Below are 18234 nucleotides of genomic sequence, written 5' to 3'. Positions count from 1 at the left end.
TATCAATGCACACGTATATGATGACATCTAACTCTTGCTTGCATAGAGGCTAAATGCATAAATTGTAATGCATTGGACAGAAGCATCTGTAATGTGTTATGTATAGTGGCTACAGTTTGATAAAAACATGCATGTATTTGCTCTTGCTTGCAGTGAGTATAGAGTGAGTATAGAGTGTTTTTGAGAAAGGTCAGATGAAGTGATAGAGTGTGAGGTTTTATATGATGTTCCCGCCGCTGAGGTTTCTCAGGTCTTTATGTATCTGAGGTGAAGGCAGGCAGGCCCGAAGTGGAGGTGATGGAAGATATAGGAGGAAGCTGTACTGCTGGTACTTGTGCAAAGCTGTCAAAATCCTGTGATGTGTGGATGAATCACTCACAGTGTGAAGAATGTCTCAGCTACATACATCTCAACCACCAACCCCCTGAAAGATTAAAAACGTGAACAATCTAAACTGGAAAAAAAAAAAAAACCCAAAACATGGTGTTAGATTCTGAGAATAGGTGCAGCAGTTGAGATGTGGCACCGCAACTCTGCTTCAGCAAAGGAAGATGCAGCTGCTTCTTTCCAGCAAAACAAAACCAACTCAGTTTGCAAATTATCTCGTTTAGTCGGTATTTCAGAAGATCAGAAGTTGAAGTAAATAAAAAAAAACATTAAAAATATGTAATTAAGAAAAATAATCTGTTCAGAGCAGTTGATGTTAGCACGACTACAATGGAAGAAGATGAGAGCACAACATAATAACCACTGTTTTATTATTATCCCTTAAACAACTGCAATCGAAATGCAAATTTGACACAACACACCTTCTGGCAGTGTGCTAAATCACATCAAAGTACAGTACAGTGGCCAGGCTTACAGCAGAAGTGAACCGGCTACAGTATCTCATCTCGCTCGCCCACCGAAGCTTTCCAGGTTGGTGTAATTGAAATGGATGGCTGCTGGATAGGCAAAAGGTCACTAATTGTCACCAGTCAAATGCGGTTATAATACAGCTCACTTAGGTCACAATGAGACCTTCATGTAGACAATGTCACCTGCAGGTTAGGAGCCTGCTGCACTTCAGGCCTACATTTCATGCTCCATTAATTTTGGGCTCGGAGTTAAACATCTCGTAGACACCATCTGAACGGTGTGCTGGAGAAGGAAAGGACAGTCGTTTGGTGAGCGCTCGCTAGGGGTCCTGAGGGTCTCTCAGTGTTAAATACTGCAGAAGGACATGAAAAGAAGGAGATGATCACTTCTGCTCGTGCATTTTCACTTCCCAGAATGAGCTATGCAATCAATGAGCTTGAACCTGAAACAATGTCTTCCTTCGTTTTTGGAGTAACTCTGCACATACAAACACCTACGTGTAATCCAGTCAAAAGGACTGCTTCGTACATATATTTTGTCTAAAAGTATTTTATTAGATATGTCACACCAGCGCCATGAAAGTGGCGCACATGGTCGTGCGTAGTGTGTTTGCAGTTTTCTGGGTTGATGGGTGTGTGACATGAAAGGTCTTAGGAAATTGAAAGTGACGACCCAGCATGGAACATGCATGGGAGTCACTTCTCAGAAATGTGACCTTTTTCTGGTTGTTAAGTCAGGGGTGGGCTAAAAAAAAGGGGGAGGGGAGAAGGGGGAACAAACTGATTTGAAGAGAATTATACAATAGTCAATGGTGCAACCGCAGCCCATAAAAGAACACCCCAGAAGGCATATCGTTTTAAAGGCACCCTCATGGTGGAGGGGGACCGGTGGTGTGTTGGTGAGGCAAACTGGGAATGACTTCTGGTGTCCGCAACATGTGTGGAGCAGCCAGCGTGGTTCCACAAACGGTGCCTAACCAAATTTGGGATGTTTTTCGCTGCCAAAATGAATTGTGTATGAAACTTCCCCCACACAGTTGAAATTTAAATCCGGTTTAGCAAACCGACTTCACCGCGCTGCTGCCGACCCCTTCATGGACAATGACTCTTCAGTAATATTGATTTTTTTCACACGCACACATATATATGTGCAAAAAACACAGTATATGTGTGCATATGGTTGCAATTTTTGCCTCCAGAGTTAGTTGCTATAAAACATACCACCACTAGAGGGAGTGCAATCATTACGAATCAAACAGAAAATAAAACAGTGCCTCTCACTCTGAAGAACAGAATTAATTTGTACAAAATACGTCAGATTTGAACCACTTTTCATTTAAGATTTACATTTATGTGATTCATATTTGCAATTTAATACTGTTGTACAAATTTACTGCTGTAGTGTTAAAATTGCGTGTCTGTGTGCATACGTGCTTTTGCGTGTGTGTGTGTGTGTGTGTGTGTGTGTGTGTGTGTGTGTGTGTGTGTGTGTGTGTGTGTGTGTGTGTGTGTGTAAGTAGACTGCTGGACATACCGCAGGGGACTCCTGCATTGTCAGGGGGCCTCATGTGGCTCGTGTCTGTTCTCATCATCACCATCTCCCCCCATGCACCAGCCGCCGCCTGCCCCACTCGGGCCCTGTCCCCTGCTCCACCATGCTCGCGTGAAGACTTTCCGTTCACACTTTGCTTCACGCTTGTCACCTTTACCACTGATGAGCTATTTGTTGTTTTTTTCAGCCAACAAAGGGACTGGCACACTGCTCCGCTCTACATGACTTATCTGGTGTGAGTGTAATAAGACGATGAAGAGTAAAGTGTTTCTTTACGACTTACAAAGCATAAATAAAACAGAATGTGAGAACTTGCTAATCCTTTGTGACATCTATTCAAATGAAAACAGTACAAAGACAATATATTTAAAGTTTGACCTCATCAGCTTCATTGATTTTTGTAAATATCTGCTTATTCTGAATTTGATGCAGCAACATGTTTCAAACAAGTTGGGACAGGAGCAACAAAAGACTGGGAAAGATGTGGAACGCTTCAAAAACACCTGTTTGGATCATTCCACAGGTAAACAGGTTGATTGGTAACAGGTGATAGTATCATGATTGGGTATGAAAGGAGCATCCTGGAAAGACTCAGTCATTCACAAGCGAGGATGAAGCGAGGTTCACCTCTTTGTGAACACATGGTTGTGTAAAGGATGTTACTACATGTGCTCAGAACGCAGTTAATTTGCAAATGATTTACACGGCGTCCAAACCTTTTTGGAATCGGGTTGCTCTGACCGAGGCTGTGTGAGTGTGAAGGACCATCATTATTGGCCGTCTCAGGTGTGTATGGACAGCGTCTTAAAGAATGCCTACTATCCCTTTCATTCACAGTGAGCCTTTCTTAATCCAACATGTCACAGTGTTGACACTAGTGAAGCTGGTTGTGAAAAACACACACCAGCTCATTGTGCCTGGTGTCCTTTTGAACTGCTCATGACTTCACACCCATGAACATACTGTGAATTCCACCTTTCTCCCACATGTAGGAAAGTCTCATGGTACATAAACCCATCAGTTTAATGGGCTCATCACACACACACACACACACACATACAGACACAAACTCACACACAACTCATAAGAGCACCCACAGATGGTAAGGTCTGATTGGTCCATACACATTGAGGGATTCAGTATTTTCTTGATTGCTAAGACTTGAAAAAACATACACTTCAGTTACTTTTAGTGGTCTGATCACTGGTGCCAGAGGCATCATTTTTAGTACCTCAGAAGTTACTCCTGGGTTTTGGCCATTTTATCATCAAAAACAGTGTGACAGCAAACGCTTTGTTGCAGCTTCAGACAAAACAAAAACAAACCAAACAAACAAGCAAAAAGCACCAAAAAACAAACAATAAAAAAAACAAAAACAAAAAAAACGCACAATGAAACACACATCAACATTCAACAAGGCCTAATTCTGAACTGAAAGCTTTTAAGGTTGCTACGGCTGGAAACCAGGACATGGTATTATTGTCATCTTATATAGTAAATTAAAACCATCAGAAAGCAAACAGCAAAAATAGCATTGAAAAATGTCCTCAGTGCTGTTTTACTTATCATGTCACTTCATTTGTAAATGCAGTGGCCCTGAAAAAAACAAAAGAAACACTTGCTTTACTTTCTAAGGGGCTTCAGGGGTTTTCTTCATCACAACAAAACAATCAATCTCAGTTTCAGTGTGAGCATTTCTTATGAACTAATAGTCAAATGGTCACTTTCGGCTTGAGTCACATGCTGAGCACTTTTCCTCTACTTTCACAACATCCGCAGAGCTTCAGTAGCCGGGAAGATGAAGTGTGACACAAAAATGTTAAAACTGAAAAGCAAAAGACTCAGAATCCAGCAGCTCGTTTACAGCGTCGCGTAAATGAATGAAGAAATGCAGTGGTCTATCCTGAGCTGATCATTCCTGAATAATGAATACAGCGCTGGAACTGTAGTGGACACAAACAAGTCTGAGTTCTTATCATACAGACAAACAAAAACACATTACAGACACGTGACCTGTTGTAGTTTGACTGACTCAAATGGTTTTAGATTACTTTATTATTAATTTGATACATCATTGATCCTCATGCCTGTCAGCCCACTTCCCTCCACAGGTGAATCAGAGGTCAGCTGCAGTCCGGCACCCCTGGGGCTGGTAGGGATTGAGAGTGACTTGGTCAGGGACTTGTAAGCAGCATGGATACGGGAGCTGAAACCAGTCGACAGGAGGTCTTACAAAACTGTTTTTTTTTTTTATGCAATGTGGTTTTGGGTGTAAACTTCTCCTGCTCTTTCCAGAAAACCTGAAAAGATGAGAAATGCAGCTGAGCAGCACCATCTTCAGGATCTGCAGCAAAACAGTCCTTGAAGCTCAAAGCTCGGACACGTGGCCTCTGGTGTTCCCTTTTCTGCTGATGGGTTTTATTCTGTTTTTGTTTTGTCTCTCATTTTTTGTTAATGGTAATGTTTCATATACTTATGTGTGACCTGGGTTTCTGTTGTCCTCCTCTGCTGTCTCTGACGTGGTCTTATGGTCTTCAAGGTAAATCTCTAACAAATGATAAAGTTAATGTTTAACTAATTGGTAATTGATTTTAACGAAGCCTAAAACCAAGCTGAAATTGTAGCAAATTGTTAACACGACGCTTCACAGAGGCAGTGTGAACATAAGGTCAGACAAAAGGGCTGTATTTCTGCTCACTGTTCCTCTCCACTGATGCTGGCCCAACATATACGTACTACACTTAAACAAAGCTTGTATTCATCTGTGGCCACTGACTCGGCCTGCGTTTGAAGATGTGGCCTTGTTCTGCGGTCCGTGCCGTGGCAGGTTTTCAGGTCATCTGAGGCGATGTGCATATTTTGGATGTCATCTCGGCTGTTGTATTATTGTTTTATTCACAGGGCATGGACTAATTATTTCAACAGCTCTCTTCAGACTGACAGTTGCCGTCATTGGAGTGATCAGTCTGTTTCTCGGACTCGGCCGGGGCTATTTGATGTATATTAACAATAATTGGTGCCACCGCCACAATGATGTTTAGTAAACCTTTGTGCTATTTTCCAGGAGGATGCCCATGAGGAATTTTTGAGTAGCTGCTCAGTCTACAGAGACGCCTTCAGAGTCAGGACAGATGGGAGGACCGCTGTCCTCTGCAGATCAGAGACACCACGACCTAATCATCATTATCACATACAGGACGTACAGTCTTTCTCGTTGTCTTGTTGTCTCTTCTGATCAACAGAAAGGCTCATATCTACCACGTACACTCCAGTTCCATTACTGTAGCATTTCATCAACTGAGTCACATCGAGCATGTCAAAAACAATGTGGCATTTGTTAAATGTAATAATAAATCTAAGATACCTATGGGGTGTCATTTGAGTGAGAATTTACCTGTCATGTAATTAGTAAGAAAGTCATGCTCATTAATTAATTAGATTTGATGACTACGTGGATCATAAAAAGGATAATAAATTAAGAAAAAATGTGTTATATGTGAGAAATAGAAGAAGAATTTGTTTGCAATTACATGCAAGCAAATGGCAGTAAATGTAAATTTAGTTAATTTTAGTTAATTTCAAAGCTGCTTAGATTAAAATTGCTGTCACTCTTTACTCATTCAGACTTTTTTACTGCTCGACAGCTATAGCAGCTCCTGCCATGCGTTGTCATTCTGGGTGGATGACAAGGCATGTGTCAAAATGTGTGTGTGTTGTTTTTGTCTGATTTTTGTGGTACAAGTTATTTTGTTAGGCTCCTGTTAGGTAATCTGGCAACCAGTGCTGGTGCAGCGAGGTGGAGGTGTCTCGAGTTCCAGCATCTAGCAGCGACTCCAGCAGGTTTTGAGTCTGCCAGATTCTACAAGTGAATGAGAGGCAGATGTGCGGTGACAGCACTACGCTCATTAGGCCGAATCAGTGTCACACTGTGACAACTGGCCAACTTGAGGCTTCTCTCGTCACTCAGCGCTTAATCCATTCAGCCAAGACCAGCTCGGACTCTCCCAGACCTCATTTCAAACCATTAACTGTTCTGGCATCTCTCTTTTGCCTAAAACAGAACCTTTAAGGTTGGGTTAGGTGTCTGCTCCGCTGATAAACTCATTCCTGGAACACCCTGTCCAGCCTTAATATTGCTCTAAATCTATTGTCCTCCGCACCTATCTCTGATCCCACTGGTATCCCAGCCTCCGACCACTGGTCTACCCTGCTCCACAATCCCAGCTGTGTGGCCAGCTCCGGCCCCTCAGGGCCTCCATCCCTGGGCTGAAGTTGTGATATCTATTTCAGTGCACTAGAGACCAGACAACCGCCACTGTGGCTCCAGAGAATTCCCTGTCCAGCGATTACTGATGGTTGCACTCCGCTCATATGCTTTAGCATCTCCTGTGTCCAAACTGCTTAGCATCTGATGGGTCGCTCTAAGCCATTAAGGCCAGTTTGCAATTATAGATGTGTGGCTGCTGGACACAGAAACAGATGTGCTTTGATCTATTTATGGCAGGGTGGGGGCGGGGAGTCATAGCAGTTTACTTCCATGCGTGGGTCAGCTCACGCACCTCTGACACCCCCTGTCTTTCAGTTCACTTGACATGCACTTGTGTTCTTCAATCAGCTAAAAGTTTAGTGATGAATGGGCAGTAAGAGAGAACAGGGATAGCAGCGGCCGCGTGTGTGTATGTGTATGCGTGTCAGCACACACACATAATCAAGCATGTGCGAATGTACAGCGTGTGTGTTTCATGCCTCCAATCCGCATGTGCCAACCACATCCAAGCATGTGTGGAGGTGAGAGCTTGTTGAATGGAAATTCGGACACTCCCGTTGCACTAAATAAAAGGGAACCAATTCAAGCCCCATCTGTTTAAGCACCAAAATTCACCAAGGGGCAGAGTAGTTAGTGTTGCGGTACATTTTTAACGCCTTGTCTCCTTTTCCCCCCTCAGCTTGAAGTGCTTTGGGTGGTGAAAAATGGAAAACAAATGTTCTGTTGACAGCTTTCTTATGCCCTGGGTGTGTGAGTATTTATATCATAAAGGTGCCAACACATCTTGGTTTTACAGGCTGACCATTGCTGGGGGGAGAAAAGAAGGAGACAAAGGGGGGTTATCCTGTAGCTCATTCTGGTAATTACTAGATCGGTGATGAATAGGCCTTGATAAGCCTGTGACAAATTAGCTTACAACTAAGTCTGCTGTGGTGTGAAATTCTTATTCATTTTGGAAGAATATGGCTTTATAATCATAGTAGGACATCTGTAAACGGAGCGTGCTGATTGGATGTTGTGGTGCTGGTGTGACTACAGTACATCTGGGACTGCATTAAGGTTGAGGACACTGGCCGAACGCACTCTTGCCCCTGTGCGAGCTCAGGGCGCAACAATAACAGGAGCCGGCCCAGTTTTAAGCAGAGCATGCCTCAGTAATATTCAGTTCCTCAGTCATTTTTCTTCCTCGTCACTTGTCTTATTGTCACCACTTTGCTTGTATTAAAAATTCACGGGTCACTTGTATGGCATTTAGTGCTTGTCTCCAGTGTACTGCACGCCTGTGCTAACTAGTCAATTGTGACCACTTTTCACAGCAGCAGCAACGCCTTGGGCGAACTGTGATTTCATAATGTTTATGGTGTCAGTGGCAAGCCTGACGGGAAAATGGTAATAACTCCACTACCAATATGAATAATGAATGAACTCATATCATTTCATAAATCAGATGGGATGTGCAACATATGGAAATAAGCAGGCCTATTCTTGCCGCTGTTAAATAAAAGCGCCACGTTTTAAACCGCTTTTACTGCCATAACGCTGTAAACTGTATGATATAGCCTGCAGCATGCTATGGGAACGCTGTCTACTGTACCATCAGAGAGACGCATTCAACAGAGTGCACAGAGGGAGTCCAGCGTTGACATTGTGCTGTACGCAGGTCCGTCCTGAGGTGAACCATGTGTACACAGCTTTAGGTCCTCTCTGATGTAGGTGTTTCTCGGTCCGCCAGTGTCGTGTTGCGAGGCCGCCATCCCACTGTGTTTGTTCCGTGTCAGAGTGCTGAGAGGAGAGTACTATGGGAACATTCATTCATAAGCTCACATCCAGCACACACTGGAACGCTAGTGACACCACACTATAAGAGCTTGATGTTTAAAAACTCGACATTTTGCATCTGTGCATCTCATGTTTTAGCCACTGAGATCTTTGACACTGACATCCCTTGAAAGCCTACCAAAGTAAACATGTTTATTTATTGTAAAATTAAAATACAATAATCACTGAACAACAAAAGCTCAGTTCCTCAGCAAAATAACGGGTGCCCAGGAAGTTAATATTCTGAGGTCTGGCCGGACCTGCTCATTAATTCAGTTAAATGAAGTGAGAGAGGGGGAATCAGAGTGAACCGAACGGGAAAAAAAGCCCTTAAAACCATTTCCTGTGATTTGGGTAACGTGCAGAAAAGTCAGAGGCTCAGTTTTTGTATTTGCCTCTCTTATCTCTGCCTTTTCTCTTCATGTGAGTGCGTGCTCATCTTATTTTCCTCACCTTGGTTGTCCCCAGCGTTTTTCTTTCCTTTGTAGCATCGCTCCTTCGCTCTCTTTTGCTGCTTCTCTCATGATTGCTGGGTCAGTAAGTTGGCGGTGGATTGGGTCAGGGGGCGCAGTCTGGTTTTGTACACCAGCTTTGGGTTGTGAAGGCTAATGCCTCCTGACACGCTCAGCTCCATCAGTCCCGGCCGCATCATTCTAGTAATGCAGAAGTCATCAGGGCCTGGGATTGCGTGAGGGCTCTCATCTGGAAACCCAAACAACCTTAACCTCATTGAATTCCTGTTGAAGAATGCAAAAATTAATGAATGGATTAAGTTGTTGCTTTGTCTCATTGGATTACACAATATTGTTTGGGATTGGTGTGTTTTTGGAGAAATATCTCAAAACATTCCCATATATTACAAGAAGATGAGGAGTATTCAATAATATTTGCTCATGTTAAAGTCCACAAGCTGAACTACTGCAAGTATAGAGAGGACTTTGCAATTTATGTTCAAAGGCCAAAGTTTAATTTGGATTGTGTGGCCTTTTTAGCTGGTGTGCTGGTCTTTTCCAACCATACTCCACTTCCTTTACAGGCACTCAGCTGAATTGTTGCTTAACCTGCGCAGTGACCCTGCCACATGCTATCTGCATCCTTCTATCCCAGATCCACCACTACACTATACCCCTTGTGGGCAAGGGTTTTGCTATGCGTCAACCCCAGCCACAGACTCGCGAAGGGAAATCCATAAACTGTGTGTTAGGGCAGAGAAAAAAAGTCAGCACCAGTGCTTACTCATCTGTTAAAAACGGAGTGATCTGCAAAGTTTGTATGAGAGGGTTTTTGACGGTGCCCTGCTGCTTTGTCAGTGCAGCACATGCTGCAGGCACTGGCATCCCCTATTGCCTTCCAGGTCATTGGCCAGGCTCAGCAGGAGGTGGGCTTCTAGCCCCATGACACGTCCCTGATTCACAGCTGGATCCGTAACAAGGTATCATAGCAAATGAGTCGGTAAAACATCACTGGTTTGAAGAGCGTGAAAAATTGTCATGATATCATTTGTAATTCCTGATCTGGACTGCTGTTGGTAGGAGAACGAGAGAGTGAGAGAGAGATCTGGTTATGAAGGGGTTTTACTCCTCTTCACCATCTCCACCAGTCTCGGCCCCCCTCTCCTCCCCACCACCCCTCAGCCTGACCCCCAAACTGATGCCTAAGGGGGGGGATCCAAGCTAATGTAAGGAGGCAATAATTAAACATCTCGTGATTCTCAGCCAAGTGGCTTATAGGTGTTGCTCTCTTAACATGAGAGCTTTATGACACGTTGTCCTGTTCTTGAATGTGGTTTTTGCTCCTCATTGCACATGACTCATGAGTGGTCGTGTCAGATTGGGCCTGTCCTGGTGTGTTGTGGTGATGGTGGTGACGTCTGGGGAGGTTGTACGGGGTAAGTGAGGAGCATGAGCATGACGCTTTTAGCATTAATTACAAAACAAGTGCTAAATAGGCAACATTTAGTATTGTGTTATTATTCATCAGGAGATTAACACTGCTGTTCTTTATTTTCAAAATAAAAAAAATTTGTATAAAGATCTTAAGCTATTTCTTTAAATACAAATACTTTGAAGGAAGATTTTTTCAAAATAAGATAACTAATTTGTCTATGTGTGTACAGTTTATTGGTCATACTTTAGATTAAAAAAGAAATTTTGTGTCATAATGCTCAAGAGGAAGGTACTGTCATAAAACATTATATAAAGCGCACTATGTATTATGCAATAAAATTACACACATAAGCCCTTATGATCTTTAACCTTTCTGTGTTTAGAGTACAGTTAGCTGTGAGGCTGTGTGCAGGTTTGATGGATGCAAAGAATGGACAAACATCAGCTCCCTCTAAAACCACAATGGAGACCTTGGATCTAAATGTCATGGTTTCATAACGGATACACTGACATTTGTGTGATGGGATTTAGCCATGGGTTAATATAGCCATTGCTGGCACACTGCATTGATGTCCATCTCACTCGGGCTGTGAAGTCTATCTCACCGGTTTATTTTTTTTTTTTTTTTTGGTGGCCTCACAGAAGTTTCTTTCAAAGGGATGAATTGGATTCTATGCTGGTTAAAGCCAATTATTTTATCAGAAAAAAAACTGTTTGATATGTAGGTTTGTTTTATATGATGTTAATGTGCCTCAGGAGCAGTTCAGATCATTCTTTCTGGTGAGTGTTGGGTAGGGGTGGGGGCTGTTGGGGAAGGCAGGCGATCAGCATTAAAATCAGAGCCATGTAAATCTAATCAATTATACAGTTTTTCAGATAAAATGTTGGTAAATCAAAACACATTTTCCAAAAGTCACAGTATAATGAGAAATTTAAATTGGAAACAGAAACCATTTGTTTATTATAAATGCCAGGGTGAGGTGGTGACTTGCCATCCATAAATTTCGTTATCCTTTCATATTCCTTTTATCTATGACTACAGCTTTGGCACTCATTCAAGATTTTAATGAACCCAGACTTCTGAGGCATCAAGGCCTAGTGATGCATTGTCCATTTGGATCAGGGTGTACAGAGGAGGGACAAAGGGAAAAAGCTTTTGCCTTTGACATAATATTTTATATTCTATTGCCTTACAGGGGGGTCATTAGGTGATTGCAACATTTAACAACATAACAGATTGACAAGAATAAACACATATCCAGCATATATCTGAAATTAACAAACAGACTGATGATCGGTGTGCGTGTGTGTGTGTGTGTGTGTGTGTGTGTGTGTGTGTCTGTGCATGTGGCAAGGGGTGACTTGAATCAAAAAATAATTTTCTGTGCTTTATGAGGATACAGAGAACCCCCCTGCTCTGGCGCGACCTGGTGTCGGCTGCTTTCTTGGGCTCAGAGGTTCCTAGGGGAGACCAGAATGGAAGTTGAGCATCTTGCTGTGATCCAAAGAAAGTGTGCCAAATGCTATCAAAACTGGATTAGTAGACAACAATTGTGTTCGATGAACAGAAGGGGGAGGGAAAGAAGTAGTTTCCAAGTAACCCGTGGATGGAATTTTCCAACTCCACTGCATTTTTATCCCATGTAGGAATGGATGCGCACATACGCCCCCTCTGTTTAGGGATAAAATCTATATATAATAATCCAAGTTTTCTTATCTGATCATGGATGTACCACAGAAGCAGCAAGCACACTGAGATGTATTTTAGATTCAGAGTATAAAAACCAATGACCTATTTACATGTACAGGTGATTTTTGAGCCATAGGAGGATCACTCATGTTGCTGTTATTTGTATTGAAATGTGTTTTTCATGTGTTGTCAGCCTTTGGAAGAGAGGGAAAAAACATGCACTGAGAATATCACATATCACATCCAACAAAAATGACCTGGAGAGTAAATAATGGCAAATAGTCACATTATATCAGTGGCTGGCAACATTCAAACAGTGTCTACATGCAGCCCCTCCTTACAGCTTCCATATGTCTATGAGTTGCAAGCAGTTCAACCACGGTCTGATGTTTCCTGTTCAGATTGTTTAAACTCAATAATTTTGAGAAGCCCCTAACCAGTAATTTCTCATAGGCAGCAAGTACTGGCATTTGTGTAGCAGAAATAGCTGAAAGCTTTACATAATGTGACCCCCAGGTTGCAAAATTATGTATAATTAATAATTCACTGGTGTTTAGGCCGTGAATATGCTGTTTCTGGTCTCTGCAAAAGTAGGAAAACTATAATTCCTTATAAACATTTATCATGTATAGAAACCTTGTCTTTTGTCTAGTTATGATCTGTGATGCAAAGGGCAGGAAATGTACTACTGAAGCAAGACCAAGAAACAGTCATCGTGGCCATGCCTCTTTTCCTCCATTTCTCCTCAAGGTCTGCCACCAGACACACTGGCTCCACAACCTTCATGAAGTGAAGTACGTCCAGCAGCACATACAAATTTAAATACACCCACAGCCCAATGGCTGACATTTGGAGCAAATCCCCTGCTGACTTAATCATGGCAAATATTGCGTGTCATTTGTGCACTACACTTGGACCTGGCTGATGGTAGTGGTAGTAATTCACCACTGCTGTGAGAGAGACCTCCTGGGGTGACGTGCCTTGTGCTCAAATCTCCCTCCTCCCCTGTTGCAAGCTTCAGTCTGTCTCTGTCCCTTCTGTCTCAGAGCAGAAGGACACCAGAGTTACTGTAGACAGAGACCATCTGTGAGGCAAAGACTTTTAGGATGTAGCAACCACACACACTGTCGCGCATTTAGATCATCACGGTTTACCAATTGTGACTTTCATTTTAAGTAATTGCTATTAATTCTTTTTAAGCTTTTTTTTTTTAATCGTAACTCAAAAAAATCGTCCCTCCCATCTCCACAACAATACCCTGCCACTACTTGTTCCCTGTTTACCTCCCCATGTGCGAGCGGTCCTCCAGAGCCCGCCCCTCCCCCTGCTGTAGCCAATGACAGAGTTCGGGTAGTACGAGGGAACCGCTTCTGCAACCAATTACGGCTTGCTCTTTTAGCGCGTCATCGGGAGAAAGATGGCGGCGCACATTACCCGAGCTTTGACACGACTTGTCCCACAGTAAGTCAGTTTATGAGTTTTATATTTGCCTCTCTTAAATGTGCCGTGTCTCTTGCCTGAAAACACAGAAACGCTCATTTCACGGCGCTCACCTTGGCTGATAACGTTACGCTCCCCTTAAATTCGCGCGAGCTGCTGTCACTTGTGTGTGCTCGGGAGAAGAAACCTTACAGCAGTTGGGAGAAGGGTTTCCAACATTATATTCGTTTGTTATGTTAGCTAAAATGACTTGCTTGTAGCTACTTGTTTATTACGTCTTGAATGAGTTCAGGAAAGCTGGAAATGTGCGCAGAGCTTGAACTGACAACCTCTCCCTCAGGAGATAAACACTGCTGTGTCCTGTGGTGCACTGTGCTCTCAATGAAGAGGACATGCTTAACGCAATGGATACCAAAAACATACAGAGGGCAGGGAGTTGTAAGAGAAAAATTAAAGCCAGGCTGCGGGGAAATGTGCCAGCAGCCTGGCTAAGTGTTTGGCAGTGAAACGGAGGGTAATTGTTAGCTGTTCATTCTGGATGTCACCTCGCAGTGTGCAGGTTTGATCGTGTTACTGTGTTGCATCTTATCCACTTAGCTATAATATACTGTTGCACAGCTGGACTGAAGGTAGCTTGTAGTGAGTTTTCTGCTCTTACGTAGTGTGATGTTGAGGTTGGTGTATTTTGTGCTGCTGTGTTTCCATATTTTCTTTTAAACTTTATTTCTTTCTTTCATGTCCTGTTGTATGTTTCTTTTCAAGTGTCAAATATTACTAATTAGTCTGGTAGTGCTAGTCTAAGGCAGCCTGTACTAAACAGGCCTGTGCTACAGTGGCCATGAAAGGTCATTGCACTACAACTTTAAAGACAGGATGTAGAATTTTCAAAAAATCCTTGTTTTTAATGACACCGGTGGCCTTTAAGTGTACTGCAGGCAGCAGCCTGTTGCTTGTGCTTGGGCGTGAGAGAGCATCTTTCTGGGCATCGGCTGAAACAGTGATGTGACATAAACAAGCCTTAACATTGAAATGAACACTGAATGCTGAAAATACATTACTATCAAATGTAGAATAATATTACTATCTGTAATATTTTAAGCGGAGTCAGGCACTGGCAAGATGACGACAGCAGAAGTCCCTGTCACTGAGCTTTTCAACGGCTCTTCAGAAACCTATGGAGACTACATCCGTGTTTTATACAGTCTGTGGATCCATGCTGTAAAGCTAAGGTACAGCTAGCTGGCTAACCTTAGCTTATCTTAGGTTACAGTTAGCTAGTTGGCTGACCCTGCCTTGCATTCTTCTTGGCTAATAGAAAGCATCATTAGTTGTAGATCTTTCTTTTGTATAGTTACAGCATTAATTCTTGCTAAAATCAGCACAATTTGTCGTAATACATAAGGTAATATCATGGAATACGTTAGCTGGTGAAGTAATTTGGCAAATTAGTCCACTAACATACCCACTTAGATTGTATTTTGCCAGTGATAACGGTTAGCCAGCTAGCTGTAACTTAGCTACACTACATGGATCTGACGTTGGCTGATTTGGTCGGATAGCTGATACACTGATTTGTAAATAGCAAGCTAGCCAATTTATCAGCCAGATCTGCCATGGGAGTCTGGATGAATTAGCTGATGTTATCCACTCAAGACAGTATTTTGCTGCATTAGTTGGCTTGCAATTTGTACACATTAGCAAACAAGTCAACATGAGCTAACATTAGGCAGCTAAAACGACAGCATCACAATATATTTCACATGCTTTATAGTATTGTTAGCTTTAGCTTTGGACTTTGTGTTTGGCTGTGTGTCGTGGTGAGTGACAGTCATTTGTTGACGTTAGCTGACTCCATTTGTAAGCCAACATTTGGTAATGTTGCACACTTAGCACCGTAGTGGAGCAGAAGGACGCTAAGGCAATAATTAAAGAAATTGTGCAACATTTTAGGAAATATGCTTATATGCTTTCTCTCTGAGAGTTAGATAAAAAAGACAATCACACTGCCATGTCTGTGTGATCTGGTTAGCCGAGTTAGCATAAAGACTGGAGACACAGGGAAATAACTAGTAAGTGACCCCAGAAAGTCACTGTATCTGACTGCATGATTATGATATTAAACAAATTAATGATACCTTTTACTGATTACCAAACTTTTGGTGGTGTAAAGTACCTCTAATATTCCATCTAAGTATATAGAAATAGGATTGCCAAACTACACATCTTCAGTATAATGTACTACTTCATAATCCATAATGCTTAATATAAGAATTGTCCCTTTCAAAGTGGACAAATCTTGACCAGAACCTAAGATTAACATGTTCTTTACAGATGAATATACAGTGGTCTGCATATGTAGGAAACATTTGAATTCCTCTCCCATTATATTTTTGGTTATGAAAGTACTTGCAGTCTCTGTAATGCAGCCACCCAGTGCAACCACAGGCTTCCTGCTCTGGGGGCTACTGGCCACCTTCACAGCCCTCGTTGAAACTGAGCTATATTTAAAGGTTATTTCAGTTCACCCATGCATTGACCGTGGCTAAAAGTGACAATATTGATATAAAACATGTCACACAGTGGCCTAATGCAGCCTGATTTGTGAAGGGGTAGTTACTATATATAGTATGGCAACCCTCCTACAGTTGACATTTAATTTTTCTCACATTATGGATTGTCAAACGCAGGAACCTATGTTTTTGGAGCTTGACTGTGGAACTAAAACTCAGGATAAACCCTTTGCTGCTTTGATTCTGACACTTCTTTTTAAAATCTGAATTTCTGTACTTCCCTCTTTGTGGAAATTGCTGGAGTACCCTTTTCAGAATGCCAAGAAATATAAACACTTGCATGTCTATTAGTCTTGTGTGCATTTCTGCAAGATTACATCATGAGGTTTAGTGACAGATGGTTAGCGGTCAAAGTTGCCTTGTGCTCTTCAACCTTTTGTAAATTGTCACGCAAATCTCATCGGAGGTATAATGAGAAACTTCAAACAGTTTGAATGTCAGTTACAAAGAACTTAAGTGGGTTTAATATTCTAGTAATGTGTCTGTGCTGGTCAACTGCATTGTGACATGTGGCTCTAATTCAAGGCACATGAATTTCCAGAGGCACAAAGCTGATGATCCTGCCAAATTAGAGGGTGAAGATACTGTCACGCCAGTCTGTGCATGTGTGTGTGTGGATGTGTCTTTGTCTGTTTGTGCTCATGGTGACATCTTGAACAGATGAGAAATAGAATATTTCCTAATTCTAAATAATTCCTATATTAATTTATCATCTTATATTTCTTTCTAATATATAAAAAAATGATAACGTGAAAGTATCTTTCTGGATGTTTTGCAAAGATTTTTGTGACATGTGATGTGTAGACTTTCGCACAACGTAAGCACACAAAAAGTCTTACCTTAAGAAGTCCCTTCCTAATGGGATTCAAATTGAATTTTGGCTGGCGTTTCTGGGAAGCAGTACCTACATGGTTAATGCAGCCCTCTCAGATGGCTGGAACTAGGAGAGGAATGTGTGTGCTTGTTTTATGGACAGCCTAGAGCCCTCGCCCTGGCATTGGCGGCAGACTGCTCTTTGTCACAAACACCCTCGTGTCAAAGATGCAACAGCATCCTGGAGGAAGCATTGACTGCTGCTATGAAGTCGACAAGTGATGAAAGTAGCCTAGAGGTTGTCAATTAAGAGACCCAAAGCCTGGACCTTATAAGTTAATGGGCAGTTTCCCCTCTCAGGGCCTGCTAGAGCTTTATAGCACAGCTTATAAAAACCCCAAGTGTAATGCACCCCTATAACGTTTTCAATTAAGAGAAGGGGCATAAAGCAGTGCAGACACTTGGCAGTCATGCTAGAATGTTTATAAAGTGGCATTTGGCATAAATTGGGAGGGGAATTTTCAATTGCCCCAGTTGTTTTAAAGCAGCAGCTACTGTGCAGAATTTTATTTTGATGGCACTTCATGCTGACTGGAGGCATTACAGACTTCCTGGTGTCTTCCCATTACCAGTTCCTTTAGCTTGGTCATATGGACGCACAGTCTGAAGTTTAAAAGCCCCGTCTTCTCAGTTGTAAAAGACATTAGAAACAAGACAAGACGGAATTTTAATATACTCATGTAATATAATACTCTCTTAATATTGGCATTAAGTGTCATTATAAAGACATTAGTCATTGCACAGTAAATTGGCTAATTTCCATTTAAAGCCGTCCTATAATACAAGAGGAATTTACATGTAATGCAATTAAGGAAAATGAAATAAAACTGAGAAGATTATTATTTATAAACATAATTAGCACATATACATCACAAATGCATTGTTTGTAATGCTATTAGAAATAAGCAATTCTCGGCACTCAGAGAAAATCCCTTCAATCATCCGGTGTCTTCTGTGGCGGAGCTAGCTTTGGCTTCCGGTAGAAAAATAAATGAGTGTTGAATAAACACCAGTGTGTTGACACCTCATTTCCTCATTGATTGGTGGTGGAAGCTGAGCTTGAGGTGTGTGGCCATAATCCAATCAAGCAAGAAAACAACCATGGGGACTGTGTAACCAAATTCTTGAGCTAGGGAGGGCGAGCAGGTTGGCCAGTGCCTTTCTTGAACTATTTAATGGTTTATTTAGTCTTTTTATTGGACACTTTCTTGGCCGTTGTCCTACTGTAGCAAAGTTTTCCAGATTTTTTTTTCATGTTTTTAAAAGCGGTATCATCCTCTT

General features: G+C 42.1%; 1 protein-coding gene across 1 annotated transcript in view; it reads left to right on the top strand.

The window, feature by feature from the left end:
* The first annotated feature begins 13483 nt into the window (after window positions 1–13483).
* Window positions 13484–18234, top strand: part of clybl (citrate lyase beta like) — a 60471-nt gene continuing 55720 nt past the window's right edge. The window contains exon 1 of the mRNA XM_041950914.1: window positions 13484–13531. Coding sequence (XP_041806848.1) covers window positions 13488–13531 — 44 coding nt within the window. The 5' untranslated portion in view covers window positions 13484–13487. The remainder of the gene's footprint in view (window positions 13532–18234) is intronic.

Source organism: Chelmon rostratus, chromosome 13 (genome assembly GCF_017976325.1).
Source record: "Chelmon rostratus isolate fCheRos1 chromosome 13, fCheRos1.pri, whole genome shotgun sequence".
NCBI classification, from domain to species: Eukaryota; Metazoa; Chordata; class Actinopteri; order Chaetodontiformes; family Chaetodontidae; genus Chelmon; species Chelmon rostratus.
Note: the sequence above shows the minus strand (reverse complement) of the source record. Positions and strands in the feature narration are given on the sequence as shown.